This window comes from Octopus sinensis, linkage group LG3 (assembly GCF_006345805.1).
Source record: "Octopus sinensis linkage group LG3, ASM634580v1, whole genome shotgun sequence".
In the NCBI taxonomy this organism is placed as follows: domain Eukaryota; kingdom Metazoa; phylum Mollusca; class Cephalopoda; order Octopoda; family Octopodidae; genus Octopus; species Octopus sinensis.
In genome coordinates this window covers 118,687,096-118,713,791 of record NC_042999.1, presented here as the reverse complement: position 1 = coordinate 118,713,791, position 26,696 = coordinate 118,687,096, and the positions used below count along the sequence as shown (strand labels likewise).

At 34.2% G+C, this 26,696-nt stretch overlaps 1 protein-coding gene across 1 annotated transcript in view; it reads right to left on the bottom strand.

Moving 5' to 3' along the window:
• The window catches only part of LOC115209871 (retinal guanylyl cyclase 2-like), an 870,127-nt gene that overhangs the window by 142,781 nt on the left and 700,650 nt on the right, over nt 1-26,696 (bottom strand). The window contains exon 9 of the mRNA XM_029778448.2: nt 10,699-10,770. Coding sequence (XP_029634308.2) covers nt 10,699-10,770 — 72 coding nt within the window. The remainder of the gene's footprint in view (nt 1-10,698; nt 10,771-26,696) is intronic.

Here is a 26,696-nt window from a genome sequence, read left to right as displayed (position 1 = left end):
ACAGCTTGATTTGTTGAGTGAACAGGCAATGGCATTTTTTTTTTTCTTTTGTACCTTCTTGAGCCATGCCTTACTCATAGGGGCCGGTTTCCCAGTTTCTTTGGCGTATAGGTTTCCCACCTGGATGGGACGCCAGTCCATCGCAGGTGAGCTGCAAGATGCAGGAGGAAAGAGTGAGAGAAAGTTGTGGTGAAAGAGTCAGCAGAAGTTCGCCATTACCTTCTGCTGGAGCCGCATGGAGCTTAGGCGTTTCGCTCATAAACATACGCATCGCCCGGTCTGAGATTCAAACTCACGATCCCTCGACCACTGCTCAGGCCATGTGCCTCCACTAGTCAATGGCATTGGAGAGCATAAAGATTAAAGTTGCAGTTGAGAAAAACTGAGCTGACATGGAGGACTTGAAGAAATCTGAATATTGCAAACAAGGTAACTGTATCATGATGGGCTACACCAGGTATCAAAATGCCAACATCATGACTGCTACTCAATGATCTGTGACCACTGTAAAAGCTTGCCAACAATCTGTGATGTTTTGTGTATCATAAAAACTAAATTCCCTACAAATTGTAATGGTCTTTGGGTATATCTCCAGTGAGAGAGATATCATGCCACCCCATATCTTTGAGAAGGGCCTTAGGCTTAATTCAGACAGATATGTGGAGCTGCTGGAGACTGTGATCAAAGCTTAGTTGGAGAGGGTTATTTGCTGGAAGGCCAGATGTGTAGTAGCAGGATTCAGCTCCTTGCCATACCTCCAGAAAAAGTGAAACGTGATTGCTGGAGAATTTTTATAACTTATTTTCCCAATTGTAATCCCATTGAGGAATATGACTGGAGTGTGGTTGAGAAAGACTCTAACAGTTCTGTGAGCAACACTAAGGTCAAACTGGTGGCTAAGATCAAGGAGGTGTTTGAAGATCTACTCAGTGACAAAGGAAAATGCATTCACCAGTTTCTGGAGCTATTTTGAACCCATGGTAGAAGCCAAAGGTGGCTACTTTGAGTAAACTTTTATCTCTGAGTTATAATATATTTGATAATTTTTGCTTTTTTTTAAATTTTATTTTTGAATAGGATATCGTGTTGTTGTTTTTTTCCTTTTATGCAAGCTATCAAATTTAGCAAGAGCACCCTGTTAATGTAACAACAGAAATAGAACCATAGGAAACAAACAAGCTTTTACTACCATGCCTTCGATGTAAACAGACGTTAGTAATCTGATATTATTTCCATTTCTTTCCCCGCTTCTTTTATTTTTCTTTCATAAAAGCCATAATCCCAAATATTTGATCTTTTTCCATTTCTCTCCAGTTTGCATGTTAATTTTCATTGAATACACTCCCTGAGTGATATTGTTTTTTTTAAATTTTACTATACATTTTCTGCCATGTATCTTCTCTTTCTCTCTCTTTATGTCTCTCTCTTTCTCTATGTGAGTTGTGTATGTGAGTTGTGTGTGTGTATGGACAGAGTATCAATATGTGTATATACAAAGCTACTATGTCTGTTGCTTCCTTATATGGATGTGGTTTTCGCTAGGAGCTATAATTTGGAATAAGGAGAACAAAAGACCCACTGCTATGTCTTGCAGATTGCTACAAGGCTCACCACTCAGTGTGGATATTCATCATATTCCAAGCATTACTTTCAAATGGAAACATTGCATCCAAAGAATAGGTTGTGGTGAAAGTAGTAGAAATAATAGGAGGGAAAGGAAAAGGCAGAGAATAAGTCAGAGAAGTAGTAATAGTGGAAAGCAATGACAGAGTTGACAAATTATTAGTTATAGTTGTATAGGAGGTGAAGTAACAGTTGTACAAGTAGTAAACAATGAGAGAAAGAAGGAAAAGAAATAATTCCATATAAGGTGGCATGACATTTTAAATGTAAGCAAGTATCCAATCAACAATGATTGTCATTCGTACTGATATCAGTAAAAGCTCTAGACCCATTTCTTGATTTACTCTCTTAAGTGATATACATTATGATATACATTATAATAGGCCAAAAGCTTAATCATGCTTTTATAGCTCTTACACTTTTAATACCTATAATGAAATACTTCATAATTTTGAATCACTTAAACTTCTATTTGTAATTATTATACCAGCTGGGTTTTTCACTTATCAAAACTGACTTTCAACATTCTTTTCTTCCATTTATTTATGTATAACATCCTCATACTGGCAAAAGCCACATCACAGCCCATCATATTCTCAACCAGTTCATTCATTCTTCATTAGCAATATGACAATAATTTCCAAGCAAAACCTTCAAAATATTTAGCAAATTTAATGAAGCAGAACTAATTTCTGTCATATTGGAAGGAATATATTGAAAACATTTTGCAGATAGAATAGTGATTTAGGAAAACTTGGGATGAAAGGTGTCAATCAGTTAATGATATTATTTTTAAATATCTCATTCCAGTAGGTTACATTGAGGCCTTTCCTTGTAGTTAGGAAATTATCATGTTAAATTTCATCAAAGCTTTTCAGAGTCATGTGAAGAAAATATTACTTTCACTAGATTATCTTTTGAGCTGGGGTTCATTGTGATATAACATTTGAGTGGTAGTCAAGGGTGATTGATTCTATTCTTTTATTCTGTAATTTTCTGAATAAAATGAGATTCAAGTTCAATTTCTGTTGGTGATTATCCTCAATATTTATTGCATGGGATGTATTTCATGTAAAGATATTTGATCAGTAGAATAATTAGAGAAGTTAATTGCCTTTGTTTGAAAGGCAAGAAGTAATGTCCATAATGTTTGAGAAATGGTCTTCGAGATTGTTGAGTATAATGTATTAAATTATATTGTTCAGAAAGCTTAGTGGAACAATTTCTTTCAGTTGAGAAAGCAGAATACTTCCTATACTTGGCAAATTTAGGCATAAAAAAAAGGAAAGTATATGAGATGGAAGTAATGTAAGAAGATTAAGTTCATCCCATGCCATGCATGAGAAAGGAAAATTAGAATCAAATTGAAAATGGATTAAAGTAAACTAACGATGGTATTATTGTTGTAATCACCTGGTTTCAGATATAGTTGTAAATCTAGCAATCAATGAATTTCATAGGTACTAATATAAAGCTCATTAGTATATATAAACAACTGAGATAATCTAGCATCTCTATCATCTTGACATTTCTGTACTAGTAATACACCTACTCCTCAATAAAGACTCTGGAGTTTACATTTAAATCATCTGAGCACTACTATGTGTTTCCTATATATTGAGTATCTCTAGATCTTACCTGTTGACTATACATATATGAGTGTGTGTGTGTTTGTGCCTGTGTGTGTATTTATGTCTGTGTATGTATGTGTATAAATATATATGTGTATATATATGTGTGTTTGTATACACACACACACACACACAAATATATATATACATATATACATAAAAGTAGGGAGTGCATTGCATAGTTAATAAATAAAAATCTGCATTGTAAATAAACAACGACAGATAAAAAAACATATACGTATACTGAGTGTACAACCAGACAGGAGACAGATACAGAAGGTCCCTTAATTCTCCATCAGTTGTCAACCAAGTGGTAATATATATATCATCATCATCATCATTTAAAGACTGTCTTCCATGCTGGCATGGGTGGGACGGTTTGACAAGAGCTGGCCAGGTAGAAGCCTGTACCAGACTTCTGTAACTGTTTTGACAGGAATATTACAGTTGGATGCCCTTCCTAACACCAACCACTCAGTAGAGTGGATTTAGTGCTTTTTACATGGCACAAACATGAGCAAGTTCAGTTTTGGCAAAGATTTTACAGCTGGATGCCCTTCCAAATGCCAACCACTTTACAGTGTGCTTTTAAGAGCCACCTGCACTGACAGGGTCATCAAGTACTTGCAAAACAAAAAAAAACTCTTTTGAGAGGGGAAGTGGCATTGGAGGAGGTGATCTTGTGTTGGATGATGAAAAGTTATAGTGAGACAGAGAGACAGAAACAGGGTATACATTTTGATGAGTGATTGCACTGAGTGTCTTGATCCCATTGCTGTGTTGAGATAGTCAACCCTGTCAGATCTCATCCACAGTTTATTATTGAACTTTATCAGCTGATATCATAGCTATATCTGACCTAGATAAATTGGAATTGCACATAGCAAAAATTAGAGCCTTATAAAGTAGTACTGGATTAATAGTAGAATAATAATTTGATTTATCAGCTTGTAGGAATTTGCAACTATCGTTCCTCTCTAATCTTTTGAACCATCCAATAATCCCTAGTGTATCTGATCATACTGCATGTTTAATCTTAGATCTAAGATTCAGTAGTATTCTATCAATAATATCTTTTGTGATCCTAACTACATCTGATTTGGAGGGGCATATTAGTCTAACAGTAGAGTCAATGTCAAAATTAATTCTAGATTTTCTGGGAACTTATAGTTCAGTTTTATCTTCTTTTCCTAGTCCAGAAACTACTTAAAAGCCTTTACTATTTCGTATTAGTTCATGTATATCTAGGTGCATGTTTATATTTACTATGAAGTTCTTTGTGATTAGTTTTTTAAAGAGTGTGGTATCAACAACACAAATCACAGTTTTATCAACCAGTACTAAGTTGCTTGGTGTTCTTTTTCTAAGCTTTTGTTGGCACTGGTTATGCCATTTTGGATATTTCTTAAATTTTATATTTATATAATTTTACACAGTTCCTCTTCAAATGGTGACAGGTATTGATTGGGTGATAGTTTCTCAAGCATTTCAGTTCATGCTTTACTGTATCCTCAAATGTCTGAGAAGCATTTGTCCGACTCTTCTTGTCAAAGAAGGACAGCTTCATAAATAAGTGCAACTCTCTAGCTATGAGAACAGCTCCATAAAGAAATACTGACCTCTAACTTTGGAGGAAACCTGTGGAAGGGGTAGACCCAGGAAAAAATGGAATGAAGTGGAGAGAAATGATCTTCAGAGGTTGAACCTCACAAAGGAGATGACAAGGGACCAAGACTTCAAGTGATTTGCTGTGCTTCAGAAGAAATACCAAGCTAAATAAAATCATGGTCATCCACACATACAGGAATATCCTTTACAGCCACAACTCCCATTTCTCCTGACACACGGACACACAAACATAATTCTGTCCTCTGGCAAAACTCACCACAACCCAGCTCTCCAAAATCCCAAGCACCCACTGCATGCCCCTAGTTCCTCTCACCATTATTTGCTATCTCTATATATCTCTCCTTATAACATATCTATCACCTCTGCATTACTTATACCCAGCCACTCTTCCTTGAGAGCAGACCCTCTCTCTCCCTCTTTCCCTCTCCGTCTCTCTCTCTCTCTCTCTTTCTCTCACTACAACTGTCTCTGTCTTTCTCTCTTTCTCCCACCTCCATCCACTTCCTTGTCCTACTGAGATAGCCAAGTATCTCCTTTGACAACCTCATAGGTGCTGGTGCCATGTAAAAAGCACTTGTGCTGGCATCACATAAAAGTACTCATGCTAGCAGCATGTAAAAAGCACCCAGTACACTCTGTAAAGTGGTTGGCATTAAGAAGGGCATCCAGATGTAGAAACTTTACCAAAAGAAATTACTGGAACCTGATGCAGCCCTTCAGGTTACCAACAACTGTCAAACTGTCTAGACCATGACAGCATGGAAAACAAACATTAAAAAGATGACTATGATAATGATATATACATAAATGCATGTATGTATATATGTGTGTGTGTGTGTGTGTGTGTGTGTGTGTGCGTGTGCATGCACTCTTGTGTATGTACATGTGTGTGTATATATATATAAGTTTAACATTCTAACATGGTTAAATTAGAAATTCTCTTGCTACCATTTGCCACTTGTCAGTAGATAATAATTGCAGTACAGCATATAAGAGAGAAAACAGAAATATTAGAACAAAGGTTCTGCTTAGAAGTGAGGAAATGCTCGAGTGAGTTTAATGAATTAGATGACTGATTATGCATGTGGCCAGATCAATTGATTTGGCTTCAATTTACTTAATTAAATATGGAGCAGTTTGGGGAGATATATCAATGCAACTGCTACTTTAATTATATCAGAATAGTAGTTATTGTCAGCTGATATCTTACTTTGACTTATTTGAAAGAGATAAAATTACTTAGAATGTTGTGATATGCTTCCAGGAAAGAGTTGTTTACGATTTCCCATTTTAACTCAAATACGGATCATTTCAGATCACAAATGAATTCCAGTTCCAAAGTTTAATTTCTTTTTACATTAAGAAAAAAAATTCATTTGGAAAACAAAATAATGATATAAATAGTAGTTTTAGTAAACTAAGTCAAATTTTAATAAAACTCAAAAAGCTAACTTCAGAATAATCAATTTGTTTGTGTATTCAAGCATACAAGAATGAAAAAATATAAAATCCATTTGAAGAGAATTTTTTTTTAAATATTTGCACAATGATAAACATTACTTAAAATGTACAAGATGCTAGCTTATTTATCATACAATACAAAGTACACACATATGTATATGTATATATAAGCACCTATGCATATGTATATGTACTTCTATGAGTATGTGTGTGTGTGTATCTGTCTGTCCTTCTGTCTGCCTATACACACATGCACGTTCGCACACACATATGCAGTCTGCAAATCTAACTGAAGCCTCAAAAGACACATGTATATCATGAACTCTCCCCTCATTAGATGACATACAAGGGGTGTATGAAACGTTTTTAGCCTTGATGTCTTGTACCTTCATCAGAAGTCTTGTACCATATTTTGTTATTTTGAGGTTCAAGACTTTTCATACACGCCTCATATGAGGGTTCAGGAATTTCTTGCCAGACAACCACACAGATTATTTATCTATAGGGATAAAATGTTTGTGTTCACATAAGCTCACTCCATCCATCAACTTGATATTACCTGTACAGGTGCACCTTGTGCCACATGTCAGATGACAAAATGATCACAGAGCAACGTGAAATGAAGTGTTTTGCTCAAGAACATAACACAACACCCAGTCTAGGAATTGAACCCACAATCTTGCAGTCACGAGTGCAACACCCTAACCACTATATATAAAATAATGAAGGCTGCTAGACACAATTCAAAACCCCAAAAGAAATAATTCACGATCTCTAAAATGTGACGAAGGGTGCAGGGAGCACCAACATTGCTAGAAATAAGAGTCATTGTGCTTTTTGTGGTTAAAGAGTTCTTTGACTCTTATTTCTACCAATATTGGTGCTCCCTGAATCCTTCATCACATTTTACTAACAGTCAATTATATGTATGTATATATATATATTCGGAGCAAATATTTGCAAAGATATCATTGACTCTATTACTATCTCGTGTAACAATTTAAAACTGGTAATAACAGAACCAATAATATAGGTAATTGCAGGCCCCAAAAAACATTAGATAGATGAAGTACTAAAATTAATGAAAGGACATACCAAGTATGTCTACCTGCAGGAAATAACAGTCAAAACTCTTATTTAAATCTTGCAGAATATTGGTGACTTAAATAAAAGTTTTGACTGTTGTTTCTGGAAATAACAATCAAAATCAATTGGACATACTTTTATTTAAGTCACAATACTTAAGTCACCAATAGGACATACTTAGTATGTCCTTTCATTAATTTTTATTATACATATGTGTGTGTGTGTGTGTATATATATATATATATATATATAGATATAGATATATATATATAAACATTATTGGTCGTACATACTTAGTCTATGCATTTTATTTATATAATAATTTGCTGCAGGATGGCATCCTGGGAAAGGTCCCTACATGACACTGGGTGTTAAAGAACACTGAATGTCTCAGAGTATGAGGCAACTCACAAGAGTGATAAATATCCATATTTCCTTATTATTGTAGGCCTTTGGTACTATGTACTCAACACACCTTAAACCAAAATGTGTAGCTGGCCTGGGACATATATGTAAATAGTGTGAAGCTTATTTGCTGATGTGCTGTGAAATAGCACCAATGAAACAAAATTAAATTTCAAATTAAAAACAACTCTGATAATGTAAACATCATTAGTTGTACATAGATAGTGTATGTATTTTGTCTGTACAGCAATTTGCTGCAGGATAGTGTCCTGAGAAAGATCTCTACATGTGCCAATTGTTAAAGAAAACTGAATGTCTCAGACCAGGAGAAACACTCATCTTTAAGAAGACAAAGGTGGCTCTTTGAATTAGTGGTACAACTTATTTTTGCCTTCTGAGTGGACTAAAGCAATGTGCCACTGGGAATCGAACTCACAATCTTATGATCCTGATCCCAAAACCCTAATCACTAAGCCATGCAGCTATGCACTTTCTTCACATACACACAGGCACGCATGCGCACGCACACACAATATATTAAAAATGAACTTCAATCTTGCTTGCTTGCAATGTTTCACAGCTATACTGGCACATAATGAGAAAATACCATGAATTAAAGTTCCCTTGAAATGTGAATACAAACAGACTAGAACAAGTTTCGTGTAAATCGGACAACTGTTTTTTGAGATATTAGGTGTTTTGGAGTATAAATACCCAAAACTGTGTATAATGGGAAAATACTCCGAAAATAACCCTGAAAGGGAAGAAACTCTAACCTTTCAATTAGACACATTATTGACTTTAACTTGACAACGAAAAAATGCAGTTGTTTTTTACAGTAAATGTTTCTATTTTTACTTTTGTTGAACACAATATTTTAATCATTTAGAAATATCCTTAAGTGAATGTGATTTCAAAAATGTAAATTGTTTGTACAGTAAGTATTTATATTTTAGCTTTCTTTAAACAGACAATATTTTACTGTCTTTTAAAATTATTTTCAAGTGAATACATTACAAAAATCTTTGTTGGCATATTTTTAAAATATTTTTAATTGAAAATGACTTTAAGAATACGGTAAATATTTCATAAAAGACCTGTTCACAATCTCAGTGTGAGATAATTTTCTTCCATAAGTTTTTTTCTTTTTGAGTGCATTCAACGTATCTCACCTCCAAAGATTTGGCTGCTATTTCTAGCATGCCCTGCTACCCTGTAACAGCTATTTGTGATAAAGGACCTGAAATAGCTGTTATGAGGTAGCAGGGCATACAAGAAATAGCAGCCAAATCTTTCTTTTGCTGGGGAAAGGAGGCTATTTACAGGTGATTTCAATGTCACATATGTTGAAAGCATATGAAATAAACTGGAAAAGAAAAATCTCATGAAACAAAACACTGTTGGTAGGAAACTCAGAGTTTCCCCTGAAAACTCTGAGGTCCCTACAACCCTTCCCCCCTTTCTTTTCTGGAAGAAAGTGGCTTGTGGTGGGTCTGGAAGTAAGATACATTGAATGCCCTTGAAAAAAACCTGAGGGAAAAAATCATTTCACACCAAAGTACAAACAGGTCCTTTATGAAATATTTATCCAAGAACAGGACAGGCATGCAAATAAAAGGATCGATGAGACTGATAAAGCAAGGGCTGAGCATCTGGCAGAACAGAGGGAAAGAGACAGAAGCAGGAGAGGTAAGGAATCGGATACTTGGAGGGCTGAGTGTATGGTGACTACAAATGGAATAAAACAAGTTTTGTGTAAATCAGACCATGGGTTACTGAGATATGTGGGTTTTTGGGTATCTTTATAAATAGCCAAACTGGCATATTATAGGGAAAATGCTTTGAAAGTAAGGTATTATTGAAAAGTGAATACACACGGAATAACAAGTTTCATGTAAATTGAACCACGGATTCCTGAGACATGGTTTTTTTCGAGTACCTTGAACTATTGATGACCCAACATGTCACAGGTAGGCTAGTGTGTGTGTGTATATATCACGTGATCATGTGACCGACAAGACCATAAGATGTTGTTACACATCGCTGGTCACAATGTGTTTGCATTGTTTTAGCCTTTGAATGATGCCATCCCGCTGGCTAAGCAAGCAGGCCAGTGTATATTATGAAAAAATAATAAGCAGAAAATGGGTGGAAAATATATCTTGTGAATCATGTTATGAAAATCTTCAACTGACTAAATTAAAATTTCTATTGAAAAGTATTGAGAATATAATAACTATGTGATATTTTAATGCTCGAAATTAGCCGTCTTGGTTTAATCAGATATTTATCTATAAAAGACCTGCAGTATTTTATGCAATGATAATAGAACATGCTCAAAGGTTTACCAACTCCACTTGTACAAATATCTCTTCCATCTATAGTAACTACAAAGATAGATTTTAACTAAAATATAGATACCATTTCAATTATGTGAAACTGTATGGTATGATGGGTTATGATATCACACTCCAAAACATTTTGTAGCTTTTATTAAAATGTCTTAATATAAAATTTCTTTGAATCAATAACATCAAGAAAGCATGAAGAAAGAGCATGGAAAGAAGTTTTAGCTAAATCAATAACTATACACACAAAGAGATTTTTAGAACAGGGTTTGAGTGAGAGAAATAAATTGCCTTGTCTATTCTATAGCATTGACCTAATGCTCACAATTAAGAGTTCTATGTTTAAGTGTTATATTATGGTACATGTACATAATGTAGTGATATATCCTGTATATCCCAAAAACCATGTTGGGAAGTCATAAAAATGGCAGTGAAAGAAATTCAGTGTGAATCCAAAAACATTAAGAATTTTATAGCAGAAAATTTTGAAGAAATAATTAAAAACAATCACTCACCCTGACAAGATCTGTTAACAAAGAAAGTTTAAATTCCCAGTCAAGCTTGATATCGAAGTTACATATAACATCCTGGAAATAAACATAAAATGATATCATTTAAGTACATTTCAGCAATATGTTCAAATAAATTCATAGATGTATTCATCAAATATGGCTGAAATATTAAGTTATGTAATTGCGTGTATAGGCTAAAAGTTTAAACACTACTATTATTGGGATCTCTTTGATAAATGGCTTTGATCATTTTGAATAATTTGAAATTGATGAACATTCTGTAACCACCCACTCATTAATAATTTATATCAATATATGAATATTTATAAGCATTTAGGCTGAAAAATAAATATGCAGATAAGAAATAGAAACATCACTTTATATTTGAAGTGATTTTAAAAGATGTTCAGTTTCTGTTAAGAATTATGAAGAAAATAAAGGAGAAATTGCTTTATCAGTGATCTGCTAGTTTAAATTCTACCATCTATTCTACATTGGTGAAACTGGTGAGACAATAGCATCTGCTAAAACTCATGTAACAATAGAAAGAGAAGTCAAATGTCTCAAAACTTCTTCCCAGAGATCTGCCATTCCATTGTACCTAGAACGTGTACCATTTTCTCTTATATAGCATTTTAGTTGATGCAACAGTCATTGATACAAAGAGTAATAAAAAGTGCCATCATCATCATTATCGTCGTCATCATCGTCGTCGTCATCATCATCGTTTAATGTCTGTTTTCCATGCTGGAAAGGGTTGCACAGTTTGACAGGAGCTGACCAGCTGAAGGGCTGTTCAGCTATAGTAGAAGACACTTGCCTAAGGTGCCATGCAGTGGGACTGAACCCAGAATCATGTAGTTGGGAAGTAAGCTTCTTACCACACAGCCACTCATGTATACATATGCTTGTGTAAGTATAACAATTTACAGGAGTTTTTCTTGATTGTATGGAATGGTAAAAATGATAACGAGCTGAACTACATGATATTTTTACCCTTTCTACATTCTGGGTACCTTCCAGAATTGATAAAATTGTAAAATCATGTACTGAACATGTTACAGAAGTTATTACTTTCTAGTATTTAGTTATATATTGGGTTCAAATCTTGACATGGTTAATTTGCTTTGAATTTTTTGAAAATTGATAACATTTATACCAGGTTAGTATAATTGTCTCTAGTTTGACAGTATTGTTAGAGTGTCAGAGAAAATGTCTTATCACACTTAGTTTTGGTTTCTATGTACTCTGAGGTCTTTGCATATCATCCTTTTGGTGTTGATAAAATATAGTAGCAGTCAAATACTGAGGTTTGATATAATCAACCCTAAATTTCTTTCCTTGTTTTAACAGAACTATTAGAATGCCAGATAAAATGACATGCAGTGTTTGTTCCAGCTTTTCACCACCTGTCTTCGTCTTTTGTTTTTTTCGTGAACTCTCTCTCTCTGTACTGTTGGCGATTTTTTTCCTCTGTCTTCCCTTCTATGGATCTTTCCTTCTCCTATGTTTCCGACGAAGAGCTCCGCTCGAAAAGTTAAACCCTCGTTCTTTCCTTCTTTCCTGAGCGTCCAATAATACTATATTTGTTCCACGTCCTTGCGTTGTTGTGTTTTTTTTTGTGCTTTCTTGTTTGGATTAACTATATATATATATATATATATATATATATATACATATATACATCACCATCGTGAAGGTGTGTGGTCTAGTGGTTAGGGTATTCAGCTTATGATCATGAGTTCAATTTTCAGCAATGTGTTGTTTCCTTGAGCAAGTCACTTTATTTTATGTTGCTCTAGTCCACTCAGCTAGCAAAAATTGGTTGTACCTGAATTTCAAAGGGTCAGCTTTGTCACACTCTGTGCCATGCTGAATCTCTCTGAGAACTACATTAAGTGTACATGTGTTTGTAGAGTGCATGTTAATTTCACAAGCTGGCTGTTACGTTGGTTGGATCAACCAGAACACTTGTGGTCATAACCGATGGAGTGCCATAAAATATATTACCACCAATTACACCTCCCTCTTTCTTCACCATTCATTATATTCACCTCTACCTCCATCCCTAATCACAAGTTTTCCTTGTCTCATTTTTGTACGAACTTACTCAACCATTTTTTCTGACTCTCTGTACCTATTCTCTCTTGAACTCAATTTCTTGAACTTTGAAAGTATTTCCTGACAACTCTTCACAATTATCTTTATAACTCTTTTTTCCCAGCCACCCTTCCTCATATAATGCAGGATAACTATATATCTCCTCTATAACAAAGTCCATGCCCTTCTATCTTTCAACACATGGTGTATGTAAAGCTGCTTCCTTCTCCATTACATCTCCATTCAATCAAGGGACCTTATTCCATTTTCTTTTGTCTTGCAAATTACTTAGAAACCTCAGTAGTACCAGCGTCATAAAAAATATCAGTAACACTCCATAAAAATGGTTGGTACTAAGAAGGACATTCTACCCTAAAACCATACCAAAGGAGGTGAGAGTTTGATGCAGCCCTCCTGCTCATGAGAAATTATATGATGAAGATTTTATAAATATGTGTTTGCTTGATAAATGTGTGTGTGTTTGAAACTATGTGTGTTTCCATGCAGTTTCCATCTACCAAATCCGTTCATAGGGAATGTTTAGTTTGTGGCCACTGTAGACAACACTTTCCAAACATATCATGATACCATGTAGTGAGAAGGACTTTCAGAACCACATAATTATGAAACAAATGCTCTATTTATACAGCCATGCCTACACCTAACCAGGAGAACCATATGTCATAAAAATGCCAAGCAATACAGAGAATGAAGTGGGTGATGAGAGAAAAATTGATTCCATAATATAATCTGTTAAAAAGTTTATAGTGGGAGTGACAGAGGGTCTTGCAAGCAAAACACAACAACTTATTGAAGAAAAATGTTATAGAGATAGTTGTAAAATCATAGTCTCTCTCTCTCTTTCTCTCTCCCCCCTTTCTCCCTACTTCTCTCACTCGTTTTTCATTACCTTCACTCTATTGCTTTATCTTTCAATAAACTCTGTTTTTCATAAACTAAATATCACTTATGCGATACTAGATTATATAAGCACATATTTGGGAAAAGGAAAAGAAATAGGTTTTAAGGGTTATTATCCTGGTATGGAATCTCTTTTCCCATCTTTTGCAAGCAATCACTTCATCCCTATGAAAATACACTGATGTAAAATAGATTTCGAAATGAATTTTTTTTTTTTTGATATGGTAAAGAATGAGAGTCCATAACTCTTAATAATAAACCCTTACTTTGATTGGCACTTCTTTTTTTTTCTCTCAAATCTATCCTTATAAAATCTAATATCATCTTAGAGATTTTCTATTACAAGAAATACAGAAACACTAGAGTTTATAGAAAGACAAATAATTACAGAGATAAGGTAATGTGGAAAGGGTATTTTGGGGAAAGAGAGAATTACTGGCCCTATGTGTGTTTCTATGCATTTTTAAATATCTGTATGTATATCCCTGCTTCTGTCCTTCTCTCTCTCTCTCTCTCTCTCTCTCTCTCACACACACACACACACACACACACACACACACACATTGGCTTCTGGCCATTTGGAAACAGCTAGGTGAGTGAGTGAAACCATGCTTTTTAGCAAGTCCTTTCACATTCCACACAATAAAAATTCATTGCCTCATGTCCCACAAGTGGTTCACTCATATTTGCGTTTAAGCTGTTCAAGTAAAAAGCAAGGTCTACGACAGTCATGAGTAAACTGCATCTCATGGGACTTTCTGAAGGACATGCCAAAGAAAAATTACCTTGAATTTTCTTAGTAGTGCATTTTTTCCAATGATGTGTTGTTTCATGTGGCCCATGTTTGGTCTACAATGTCAGGGAAAACTCACCCACTCCTAAAACTGTGTAGCATTTACCTAACAATATGACATTTACAAGACCAGTATCCAAACCACAAAAGATAATGTCATGCGTCATACAACCTTCAAGTTGTCTTGCCTTTCAAACAACACCCAATCCTTTTGGCTCCCTACCAAAAGGAATTACAAGTGTAGAATCCAGATCTCTCCCAGTTCACAGCAACAATGATTTTTTGAGTAGTATTCTGTCAGAGATCAAGCTATCAGCCAATGGATAATCTCTCACCAAATATATATCACAAATATATATATATGTTATAAATTAGAACAAACAATAAAAGGTTGTCATTATAGTACTCAGAGTTTCGAATGCCAGAGCAAAGAGCTATGATACATTCTCAGTGGATATTAATGGCAACATATAATGAAAACCTTTTACCTTTTATTCTAATTTATAACATATATAAATAATCCTCTATTTCTCTAATATTGAGGTCTCATTCTTTTGTTGTTACATTTTATTATTATTATTATTATTATTATATATATAACCAAGAAAAAAGCAACAAGAATGGATTAGTAGTTTAGTACAATTGTTTCATACCAAGGACAATTTTATTTAAAGCTGCAAGTATTGCAGCAAATACAAATGTCCAGTATTCATCAGCTAAATCACATATATGTTTTCCAGACATCCTAGAGAGTGTGTCTATCCTCATGAAGTATTAGGAATGAGTTCTATGAAATTTAAAGTCAAATTATAAGCAGACTCAAATTGCTTTCTAATGATGCACAGTTTTTTCTTGGTTATAATCACCCCACATTATTTTATGGTTAATACCATAAACAATTCTGGTGCATCTAAGTTAAGTACCATATTCATTTGAATTCATTGGAATTCACTTGAATCTTAATTGTTTCTGCTGAAAGAATATATATGTATATATATATATATATATATATATATATATATATATATATATATATATATATATATATATATATATAAGATGGATACTGTTGTCGAAGATGAATCTGTATCTATAGGGTATTTAGGTTATAGTGTTTACAGCCATATGTTTACTTTCATATTTATTATGGAATTCTCCCTGCAATAAATTAAGTAAACAAAGAAATTTTTTTTATTAGATTTCTATTCATATCTATTATGGAATTATTCCTTCTGTAAACAATATAAATTATTATAAACAATAATTATAGAACATTCTTATTAGTCACTTTAACCAAAATACTTTTATATCAATGGCTTTAAATAAATAGACTTATTGTATATTTAAGATATAATTATCATTTATATTTTCTTTACACATTTCAGTTCTATATTTTCTTTACACATTTCAGTTCTAGATAAAGCAAGATCCTAATACTTAATTATATACACATATATATTATTGTTGTATATCACAATAGCGAAAGATTCTCTTAGACATAAACAAGTTTGGATTAATATATGTGTTTACTTGATAAACGTGTGTGTGTCTCTGTGTGTGTGTGTGCATGTGTGTGTGTGTGTGTGTGTGTGTGCACGTGGTTTTGTGTGTGTGTTTGAAACTATGTATGTTTCCATGCAGTTTCCATGTACCAAACCCGTTCATAGGGAATGTTTAGCCTCAAAGAACGTGAAGATGCAAGCTGGAAAGCGGAGTATTTTCCAATCGAAGTTGGATGTAGAGGGTTTGTTGGACACAGTGTGAGACACTGTTGTTATCGTTAGGCCTTACTCATCATAAAGTCAGTACCACCATGACCGATATCCAAACTACAGTGGAGAAGGCTAGCCACTGGATTTGGTTAAAAAGAGACGATGAGTGATGGCTAGAAGAATATTGAGCTTTATTTGATAATCAGTTGATCTAGAAAGTGGGCCTCATATCAGTGAGGGGAGCTGGTGTGCATTGATGCTGTCAAGAGGTAGGCCCCAAAACGGTGCCCATTCTCACCTAATGACCCCATACACTTACTGGCTTCTGGTATGTGGAGTTTTTGACTGGTAGCACTTGCATGCGCAAGTTCTTTGCAAGATGTCTTTTTAGATAGATAGAAATATATTTCGATAGTTGTAGATTCCACTTAATTATTTTGTCCATTATAATTTTTTGTCATTTTTTAATTGTAATTGATATGTAATTGAATAGTTAACACTCATGCTCATAATACATAGGCATTTGAATTAATGTTTTACAATCTAGCCATCCTTTCACATGGAATGTTGTCTTTCTTTAAACTCTGCCCATGTAGAGACTTATATACAAGGAAATCGTTTATATATCAAAAAATGCATATCTTATGTTATGCTATATTATATCCATAGTATATTTTGTTATAAATAAATTATTGGATTATCAATTGTATCTCTCTATTTAATTTTATAGTTGTAATTTGCATTATACCCATATTTATTTGGTATTCAACTGACGTACAAGTGAACTGGATGCTTCACACACCTCTCTGAAGGAAGTTTTTCCTTAGTTGGTTAATATATATATATATATATATATATATATATGTGGAGGCGCAATGGCCCAGTGGTTAGGGCAGTAGACTAGCGGGCGTAGGATCGTGGTTTCGATTCCCAGACCGGGTGTTGTGAGAGTTTATTGAGCGAAAACACCTAAAGCTCCACGAGGCTCCGGCAGGGGTTGGTGGCGATTCCTGCTGTACTCTTTTGCTGCAACTTTCTCTCACTCTTTCTTCTGTTAACCAACGGGGTGGCATCATTTGAAGGCTAAAACAATGCAAAGCGCATGGTGACCAGCGATGTGTAGCAACATCTGATAGCCTGGTCGGTCATGTGATCACGTGATATATATATATATATATATATATATGCATATGTATATGTAAGTGTATATACATATATGTATATATATATATGTAAGTTTATATACATATATTCATATATATATATGTATATATATATATATATATATGTTTATTGAAATGGATAAATGAATTATCTTGTTACGGATTATTCAAAATTTGTGCCATACCATGGGCTCCTAGGGAGCGTTTTGTTCGAATAGCTTGCTGCGCATTTGTTTTGGAGATTTAAATTCCTGGATTTTCCTGAAGAGAAAGCTGCAAAATGGTCTCCTTATTCAATCCGAATTTGGAAATTTGCAGCCTTTGAAACATGTGTAGAAAATAATAAAAGGAATTTTGTAGAATCTTCGTTCAGCTCCATTTCTTCCCTTCACTAAATATATATATATATATGTATATATATATATAATATATATATATATATATATATATAAGGATAAACCGTTATTTAAAATGCCAATCATATCAAGTGACCACCATGGGAATAAAAACCTTATAGGTATTATTATTAAAATTATAATTAGGGGTATCTAAGAGATACTACCATGCTAGAGATAGCAGTCAAAACTTGACTTTAAATACACTGAAGTGATTTTAGACTCAAGTTTTTACTGTTATCTCTAGCATGGTGGTATTTCTAAGATACTGTTATTTTAATATATATATATATAGGTGCAGGAGTGGCTGTTTGGTAAGTAGCTTGCTACCCAACCACATGGTTCCGGGTTCAGTCCCACTGCGTGACATCTTGGGCAAGTGTCTTCTGCTATAGCCCCGGGCCGACCAATTTCTTGTGAGTGGATTTGGTAGACGGAAACTGAAAGAAGCCTGTCGTATATATGTATATATATATAAGTGTGTGTGAATATGTTTGTGTGTCTGTGTTTGTTCCCCTAGCATTGCTTGACAACCGATGCTGGTGTGTTTACGTCCCCGTAACTTAGCGATTCGGCAAAAGAGACCGATAGAATAAGTACTGGGCTTACAAAGAATAAGTTCCGGGGTCGATTTGCTCGACTAAAGGCGGTGCTCCAGCATGGCCGCAGTCAAATGACTGAAACAAGTAAAAAGAGTAAAAAGAAAAAGAAAGAGTATATATATGGTGCAGGAGTGGCTGTGTGGTAAGTAGCTTGTCTACCAACCACATGGTTCCGGGTTCAATCCCACTGCGTGGCACCTTGGGTAAGTGTCTTCTACTATAGCCTCGGGCCGACCAATGCCTTGTGAGTGGATTTGGTAGACGGAAACTGAAAGAAGCCCGTCGTATGTATGTATATATATATATGTGTGTGTGTGTTTGTGTTTGTCCTCCTAGCATTGTTTGACAACCGATGCTGGTGTGTTTATGTCCCTGTTACTTAGCGGTTCGGCAAAAGAGACCGATAGAATAAGTACTGGGCTTACAAAAAGAATAAGTCCTGGGGTCGACTTGCTTGATTAAAGGTGGTGCTCCAGCATGGCCACAGTCAAATTACTGAAACAAGTAAAAGAGTAAAAGAGTAAGAGTAAAGAGTATAACTTTAACTGTTCTTTCTAGTGTGAAGGATTCTTATGATGGAAGCCTCTTAATGTACACTGTTTTAATGTACACTGTATTTATATATATATATATAAATTCTTTATTGCTCACAAGGGGCTAAACATAGAAGGAACAAACAAGGGCAGACAAAAAGATTAAGTCGATTACATCAACCCCTGTGCGTAACTGGTACTTATCTAATCGAACCTGAAAGGATGAAATATATATATATACAAAGTAAGACTTTTGCGACAGTGATTTTTTCTCTCTCTCTCTCTCTTAACATACAAACATATATACACACATATATATATGCATACACACACACACACACACACACACACACATACATATATATATATATAAATGCCTTCCCAAATAAAATTGCACTTCATTTTTGAAACTCCAATGAAGCTATAAGATGAAAGTCAACCTGTCACTTATGAGTGCATTGTATTTTATAGCAGAAACAGGTAACAGCCGTTAGCTGATGAAGTTCATTACATAATTTTTTGTTCTCGTGTCATTTATTTTCATGCAACAAACATTCATTCATTCATGTTTGTGTTTGAAGCATATGTGATATCTTTAACACCAAGACATTTGTATCACACACACACATGCACACACTTGCTACATATATATATATATAACATACACACATACACATATACATATTCACAGACACACATAATAAAACATACACACACACACACACACACATATATATGTATGTATATATATAAAGGCACATATATTTATATATATTTATGAAGGGAGAGAGAGAAAATAGACAGATAGATAAATAGATAGAGATATATATATGCACATATATATTTTATAGAAATGTGTATATAATTTCTTTTGGAGAAGTAATTATTCACATATATATTGCATGAAGAACCATACCTACAACAAAGCCAAAGATTGACATCAAGAGTTCCAGGAACCTGGATTATGCAAGCAATTTGTGTTAAGTAGTCAGAAGCATTACAGGGTTAATGACCAAGCTCTGAGTTGCAAACCAATGGCTTGCTCAGTCAAATTTTTATTTGTTATGGGATGTAGCATATTGCTGTAGTGACCTTCAGCTGTTACTTCCACTATTATATATTAAGTACACTACTCAAAGATAAAATGGTTTCTTTTGATTCCTGTGTTGCTTTTTAACCGAAACTTTTGTACCATTGTTTCTATTTTGTTTTCAATTTTTCATTTTCAGTCTTTGTGTACTCTTTTACTTGTGTCAATCATTTGATTGTGGCCATGCTAGAGCACCGCCTTTTAGTCAAGCAAATCGACCCCAGGACTTGTAAGCCTAGTACTTATTCTATCGATCTCTTTTGCCGAACCATTAAGTTATGGGGACATAAACACACCAGCATCGGTTGTCAAATAATGTCGGGAGTGGGGAGAACAAACACAGACACACAAACATACAAACACACACACATTTATATATACATTTATACAACAGGCTTCTTTCAATTTCTGTCTACCAAATCTACTCACAAGGCTTTGGTCAGCCCGATGTTATAGTGGAATACACTAGCCCAAGATGCCACACAGTGGGACTGAACCCGGAACCATGTGGTTCGTAAGCAAGCTACTTACCATACACCCACTCCTGCACCTATGTTACTTTTGTTATGTTAACCAGGTTTATCCTCTTCCCACAGATTTCTCTGTTTGGTGTTCTTTTTATTTACACTAACTTAACTCTTATACACACACACACACGCACACATGCACACACACACACATATACATCACATGCATGTGCATGCACGCACACACACACACAGAGAACTGTTATAAATGTGTGTGAATCTTTATTCTACCATCTTAATTTTAACATACACTTTTCCATGTTCGCATGGATCAGACAGAGTTCATTGAAGCAGATTTGACTAGATTGTCTTCTTATCATCAAATGTTATATGTTTTTGAACAACATACTATTTTCCCTTGGCCAGACATTTTCTTGTAGAATATTTGAAATGAATGACACTTTATAGATGATAGTGATGCTCATTTACAAGAATAATGTGATGTCAAGACATGGAAACAAATATACACACATTCACACTCTCACACATAAACATACATACTTACATACATACATGCATACAAATATATAAATATATAAATTTTCACTGATATTTCATAAAATGAGATTCATCGGAACCAGTAATATTTTCTTTATATAAATTTTAAAATCATTTTTATTAAATTCCTTCTTAAATTGAAATGTCTTGAACTTCTGTTCAATTTCCACATCCATCTTTCCATCTTATACATACACACACACATACACACAAACACACACAAACACACACATATACATACATACACAGATACATACATACATACATACATATATATATATACAAAATTTAGAGGAATGACCACTAATAGTGGACAGCCTGTATGCTAGAAATAGACGTCAAACTCACATTTACCACGAAGAATGTGTTCTCAAGAAAAAATTCCGCAAAAAACCAAAGTGTAAAAATAAGGTCTTTCCTCTAAATTTTGTATGTATAAAAATTTTTAATCTTCAGATATTTTTAAAATATGCTAGGCCACTGGTTTTAATTGATTAATATCAATTTCTACCCTTATTTAATTATACATATATATATATATATATAATAAATCAAAGAATGGAATCGAACGAAGATGTTAACAAAATTCCTTTACTCTCGACATATGTTTCAAAGACAACATGGTTTCATTCAAAAGGAATAAAGGGTGCATTATGCAATCTTCTCATCAGGAAAGAAAGGGAGCCTCTCTCAACAACAAGACAAACAAAAATTTCGATGACTGCCTACATGGTAAACAAAACGATAATGAGTGTTTTTTAAAAAAACCATTAGAAGAATTGACGTCAAAGATAGATAGTAGGAAGAGAAGGGTTAAAGAGAGAGGCTCCCTTTCTTTCCTGATGAGAAGATTGCATAATGCACCCTTTATTCCTTTGGAATGAAACCATGTTGTCTTTGAAACATATGTCGAGAGTAAAGGAATTTTGTTAACATCTTCATTCGACTCCATTCTTTCATTTATTCATATACAACACATGAACCCGGAGTTTCTACCCTTGGACAGGTCACTTCAACCATATTTCTGATGTGAATTTGCTACCCAGGTTTCGGTTAAATGAATTTTCCATGCTGACGATAAACATAGGATAATTCATTCACCTATTTAAATATATATATATATATTAATCAAGGGTAGGACAGAAAGAACACATGTGGAAATTAGAGTAGGTCTTTAGCAATTCTATAGTGTATTGAACTTATTTTGTGCATGACTTTCCACCCACCCTTGTATAATGTCCTTAATTAAAAAAAAAACAAGTAAAGATTAGCTGCAGAAAGGACATCCAGTCATAGAATACTGCCTCAAAATATTTGTGCAGCCTCTTACCAACTTGGAGAAAATAAATGTAAAAATAATGATAAATGTCCTCATATCAGATGTAATATATACTGCATTCAATATTAGGAGAAATATATATTCTTTTGTACTCTAGGCACAAGGCCCGAAATTTTGAGGGAAGGGGGCTGTCGATTAGATCGACCCCAGTATGCAACTGGTACTTAATTTATCGACCCTGAAAGGATGAAAAGCATAGTCAACCTCGGTGGAATTTGAACTTGGAACGTAAAGACAGACGAAATACTGCTAAGCTTGCTAATCTTTCTGCCAGCTCGCGACCTTAATACATTGCATTCAATATATATTGAATGCAACATTGTGATCTCACCTTTTTTTCTATAATAATTGCTTGGAAAATATATTTTTCTCTGATAAAAATTTACTTTCCATGTGAATATAAACTTAACAATTGCTCTACACAAATTATTAATAATTAAGCTAATTGCTTCAAAACACACATACACACATACCACACAAATTATGAATATAATTATTTGTCTTAATTTGTGATCTAGTCTCTTGCTCCTCTCTTTCTCCCTCTCTCTCTCTCTCTCTCTCTCTCTCCTCTCTCTCTCTCTCTCATTCTCTCTTTGTCCCTTTCATTTATTTCTACTAATTAATTCTATGTGGAAATTGTTTAAAAAATTTTATTAACATAATTTTTAGTTTGTGATTGTTTTCTTATCCTTATGTTTATTTCTATTCAGAGTTTGTATTTATACTGCATCACTTAGAATCAGTTATTTTCTTTTATCATCTGAATTTAAAATAAAATTTATTTATTTTTGCATTATTTTTTAATGCATATTTTATCTCAGTTTCCATATACATCTTTATGTTTAATTTCTTTCCTGCATATGATAAATCTTTTGTATTGTATAATTATGTCACTAAACAATTTACTTTTAATAGACTATGCACTTCATTTTGGGGTCGATTTGCTTGACTAAAGGCAGTGCTCAAATGACTGAAACAAGTAAAAGAGTAATACATACACAAACACAAACAGAGAGAGAGTAACACCTGTATAAACATACATATATAAATACATACATAAATTAGATTAATTTTCACACCAACACAGAGTATTTGAGATTAAACTTTTAAAGAGAGTAACAACCACGTATATTTAGTAAATACATATTAATTTTCACTGTGAATAAATGATGGTTTAACCCCAGGATCTAATGGTACATATAATAACGAATGTTTTATTAGTAGACAGTTCTTATTACAGATACTGTATTAAGTCTAGACTAGGGACCATTAAGTTCTTCTCTCAAGAAAAGGAGAATTGGTCAAATCTACTAATAGCTTAAACACAGCATGATCACAAATTATTCACCTGTTCCCAATATTTATGGAATACACTATATACTTCGTTGTCTTAGTAGTAGTAGTAGTAGTAGTAGTAGTAGTAGTAGTAGTAGTAGCAGCAGCAGCAGCAGCAGCAATAACAGCAGGAGTAGCAACCAGAAAAAAATAATTGTTGCAGCAAAAGGCAGTAAACATAACCATCAGAAAGAATTCAGTTAAAATGCCATTAAAGCACTCAAAGAGTTCACCATTTAGAGATTCTAATAGAGTTTGCCATTTAGAGATGGTAACATTTGAGAAAATAATGACTTAGAAAAAGAAAGTAAAAATTAAAGAATAATTTCAATAAGTCAGATGTTTACTTGAGCAGCAAGTATTTTCCTATATGAAGTTATTGTAGTTTCTACTCCACACATCCATTAACAATCTACTTGTAGGTATTTTTTGTGCAGAAAGTCATTGCTGACTATTTTCATGCTGGATGTAGACCTACCTATCCTTGCAGACCAATTACAGGTTGGAAGGCCACATCTACTTGGTGAAGAGGATTGACCTGCAAGAGTTCAGTGCTGGTGCCACATAAAATGCACTCATGCTGGTGCCACATAAAATGCGCTTGTGCTGGTTCCACATAAAATGCATTTGTGCTGGTGTCACATGCATTGCTTGCATGGTGTCATGTTAAAAACACTCAGCACACTCTGTAAAGTGGTTGGCATTAGGAAGGGCATCCAGCCATGGAAACCAGACCAAATCAGTTAGATTCCTAGTGCAGCTCTCTGGCTTGCCAACACTGAATAAACTATCCAACTCATGCCGGCAGGAAAAACGGATGTTAAATGATGATGATGATGATCATTATCATCATGATCATCATGATCATGATTGTGTGCTGTTGTGGTCAAGTTCTTAGACCTAGTCACCAGCAAAACTTGAACTCTGAAAGTAGTGTCAAAACAATACTACAAACAAGACATCTTGTCTGACACTCTATCAATGCCATCAATCCATCATTCTGGTCTGTTAGTGTATTTTATTGATGTTCCCCAACAAAGGACGAAAGTAGAAATTAAGAATGAATACCATGAAGTATTCTTTTCAAAGCTTTAACAACTCTGCTGAAATTATTACCTCTGAAACTATAATAATGAATTCTGATAAACTTTTACTATTCTTTTATTCTTTTGTAGGTTTCAGTCATTGGACTACAGCCATAATGTAGTTCTGACTTCAAGAGTTTACTAAATCTTGTCCAGTCAATCCTAGGATTTATTTCAATCTTGTAATTATTTTATCATTCTCTATTATTTGTACTCTAAGGAGGTTTCTGACCTGGTAATTTTGATGTTCAACTGCCATAGTTGAACATTCTTACTCATTACATTTTCTTCAGGAACTTCAATCACTAAATCTCTTTCAATGAGAGCAGCAATTGGGCTAACTTTTTAGATTAGGTTTCAATTAGATTAAAGTTTTGAAATTACACTTATCCATACTATAAACCCAACAAGAGCCTCCATTACATTTATAAATTGTACACACAAGAAAGCCAAGCATTCTAAAATTACTGAATCAGAAAATACATAAATTACAATGAGATATGCTACTTCACTTCTGACATTCAAATTGACATTGTAACAACCTATCTGCCAGTATAGATACTCCAAGTTCGTTTATATCAACAATATTGTGTGGAATACTTGATTAAAGTGCTTCTATTATATGCAATATGGTGCATGACAAGGGATTACTTTGTGCATCAACTGGCTTGAACATGGCAGGTCAAGGATATATGATGCCTAGAGCAACGTTCTTAGATACATGCCACACTATACCTTCCTCCAAAATGCATGACCGTGAACAAAGTACACCTACAAACATGCAGTCTTTATTGACCAACATAAACTATTTGGATAATCTATCATTGTATTCATGAAAGCAAACATATATGTGTCCATATGCAATTGTCTTTCAGAGTCCGAGTGATGTGTATGTGCTGGTATATAGTAGTAACTTGAGATGTTTGGTTGCTATATGGCATAATGCTAGAGGTGGGGTATTTGTTTATGAGTGTATATGTGTATGTGTATTTGGGTGCATCTGCATATATGTGTATGCCTGTGTGTGTAGGTAACTTTATGTGTGAATTGACTGACAGAGGCCCTATATATAAGCCAGCAAATATTACTATCAAATGAAGATTCTTCATAACTTCCTCTAACTTTCTAGACATAGGCTCAGGAGTGGCTGTGATGTAAGTAGCTTGCTTACCAACCACATGGTTCCGGGTTCAGACCCACTGAATGGCACCTTGGGCAAGTGTTTTCTACTATAGCCTCAGGCCGACCAAAGCCTTGTGGGTGGATTTGGTTGATGGAAACTGAAAGAAGCCCATTGTACATTTATATATATATATATATATTATATATATATATATTACTATGTACATTTATATATATATATATATATATATATATATATATATATATATATATATATAAATGTACAATGGGCTTCTTTCAGTTTCCATCTACCAAATCCACCCACATGGCTTTGGTCGGCCTGAGGCTATAGTAGAAAACACTTGCCCAAGGTGCCATTCAGTGGGTCTGAATCCGGAGCCATGTGGTTATATATATTTGGATAATATATATATTTATATATATAAGTATGTGCATCTGTGTTTGTCACCCCAACATCTCTAGACAACCGATGCTGGTGTGTTTACATCCCTGTAACTTAGCGGTTTGGCATAAGAGACCGATAGAATAAGTACTGGGCTTACAAAGAATAAGTCCTGCAGTCGATTTGCTTGACTAAAGGCGGTGCTCCAGTATGGCTGCAGTCAAATGATTGAAACAAGTAAAAGAGTAAAACAGATGCAATTATAGTTAGTATACAGCAGTATTGCAAATACACCAGTCACTTGACATCCCACCACAAAGCTGACACATGAATTTGTATGAAAATATCAAACATTGATAAGCTCAATATTAAAAAAAGTATTT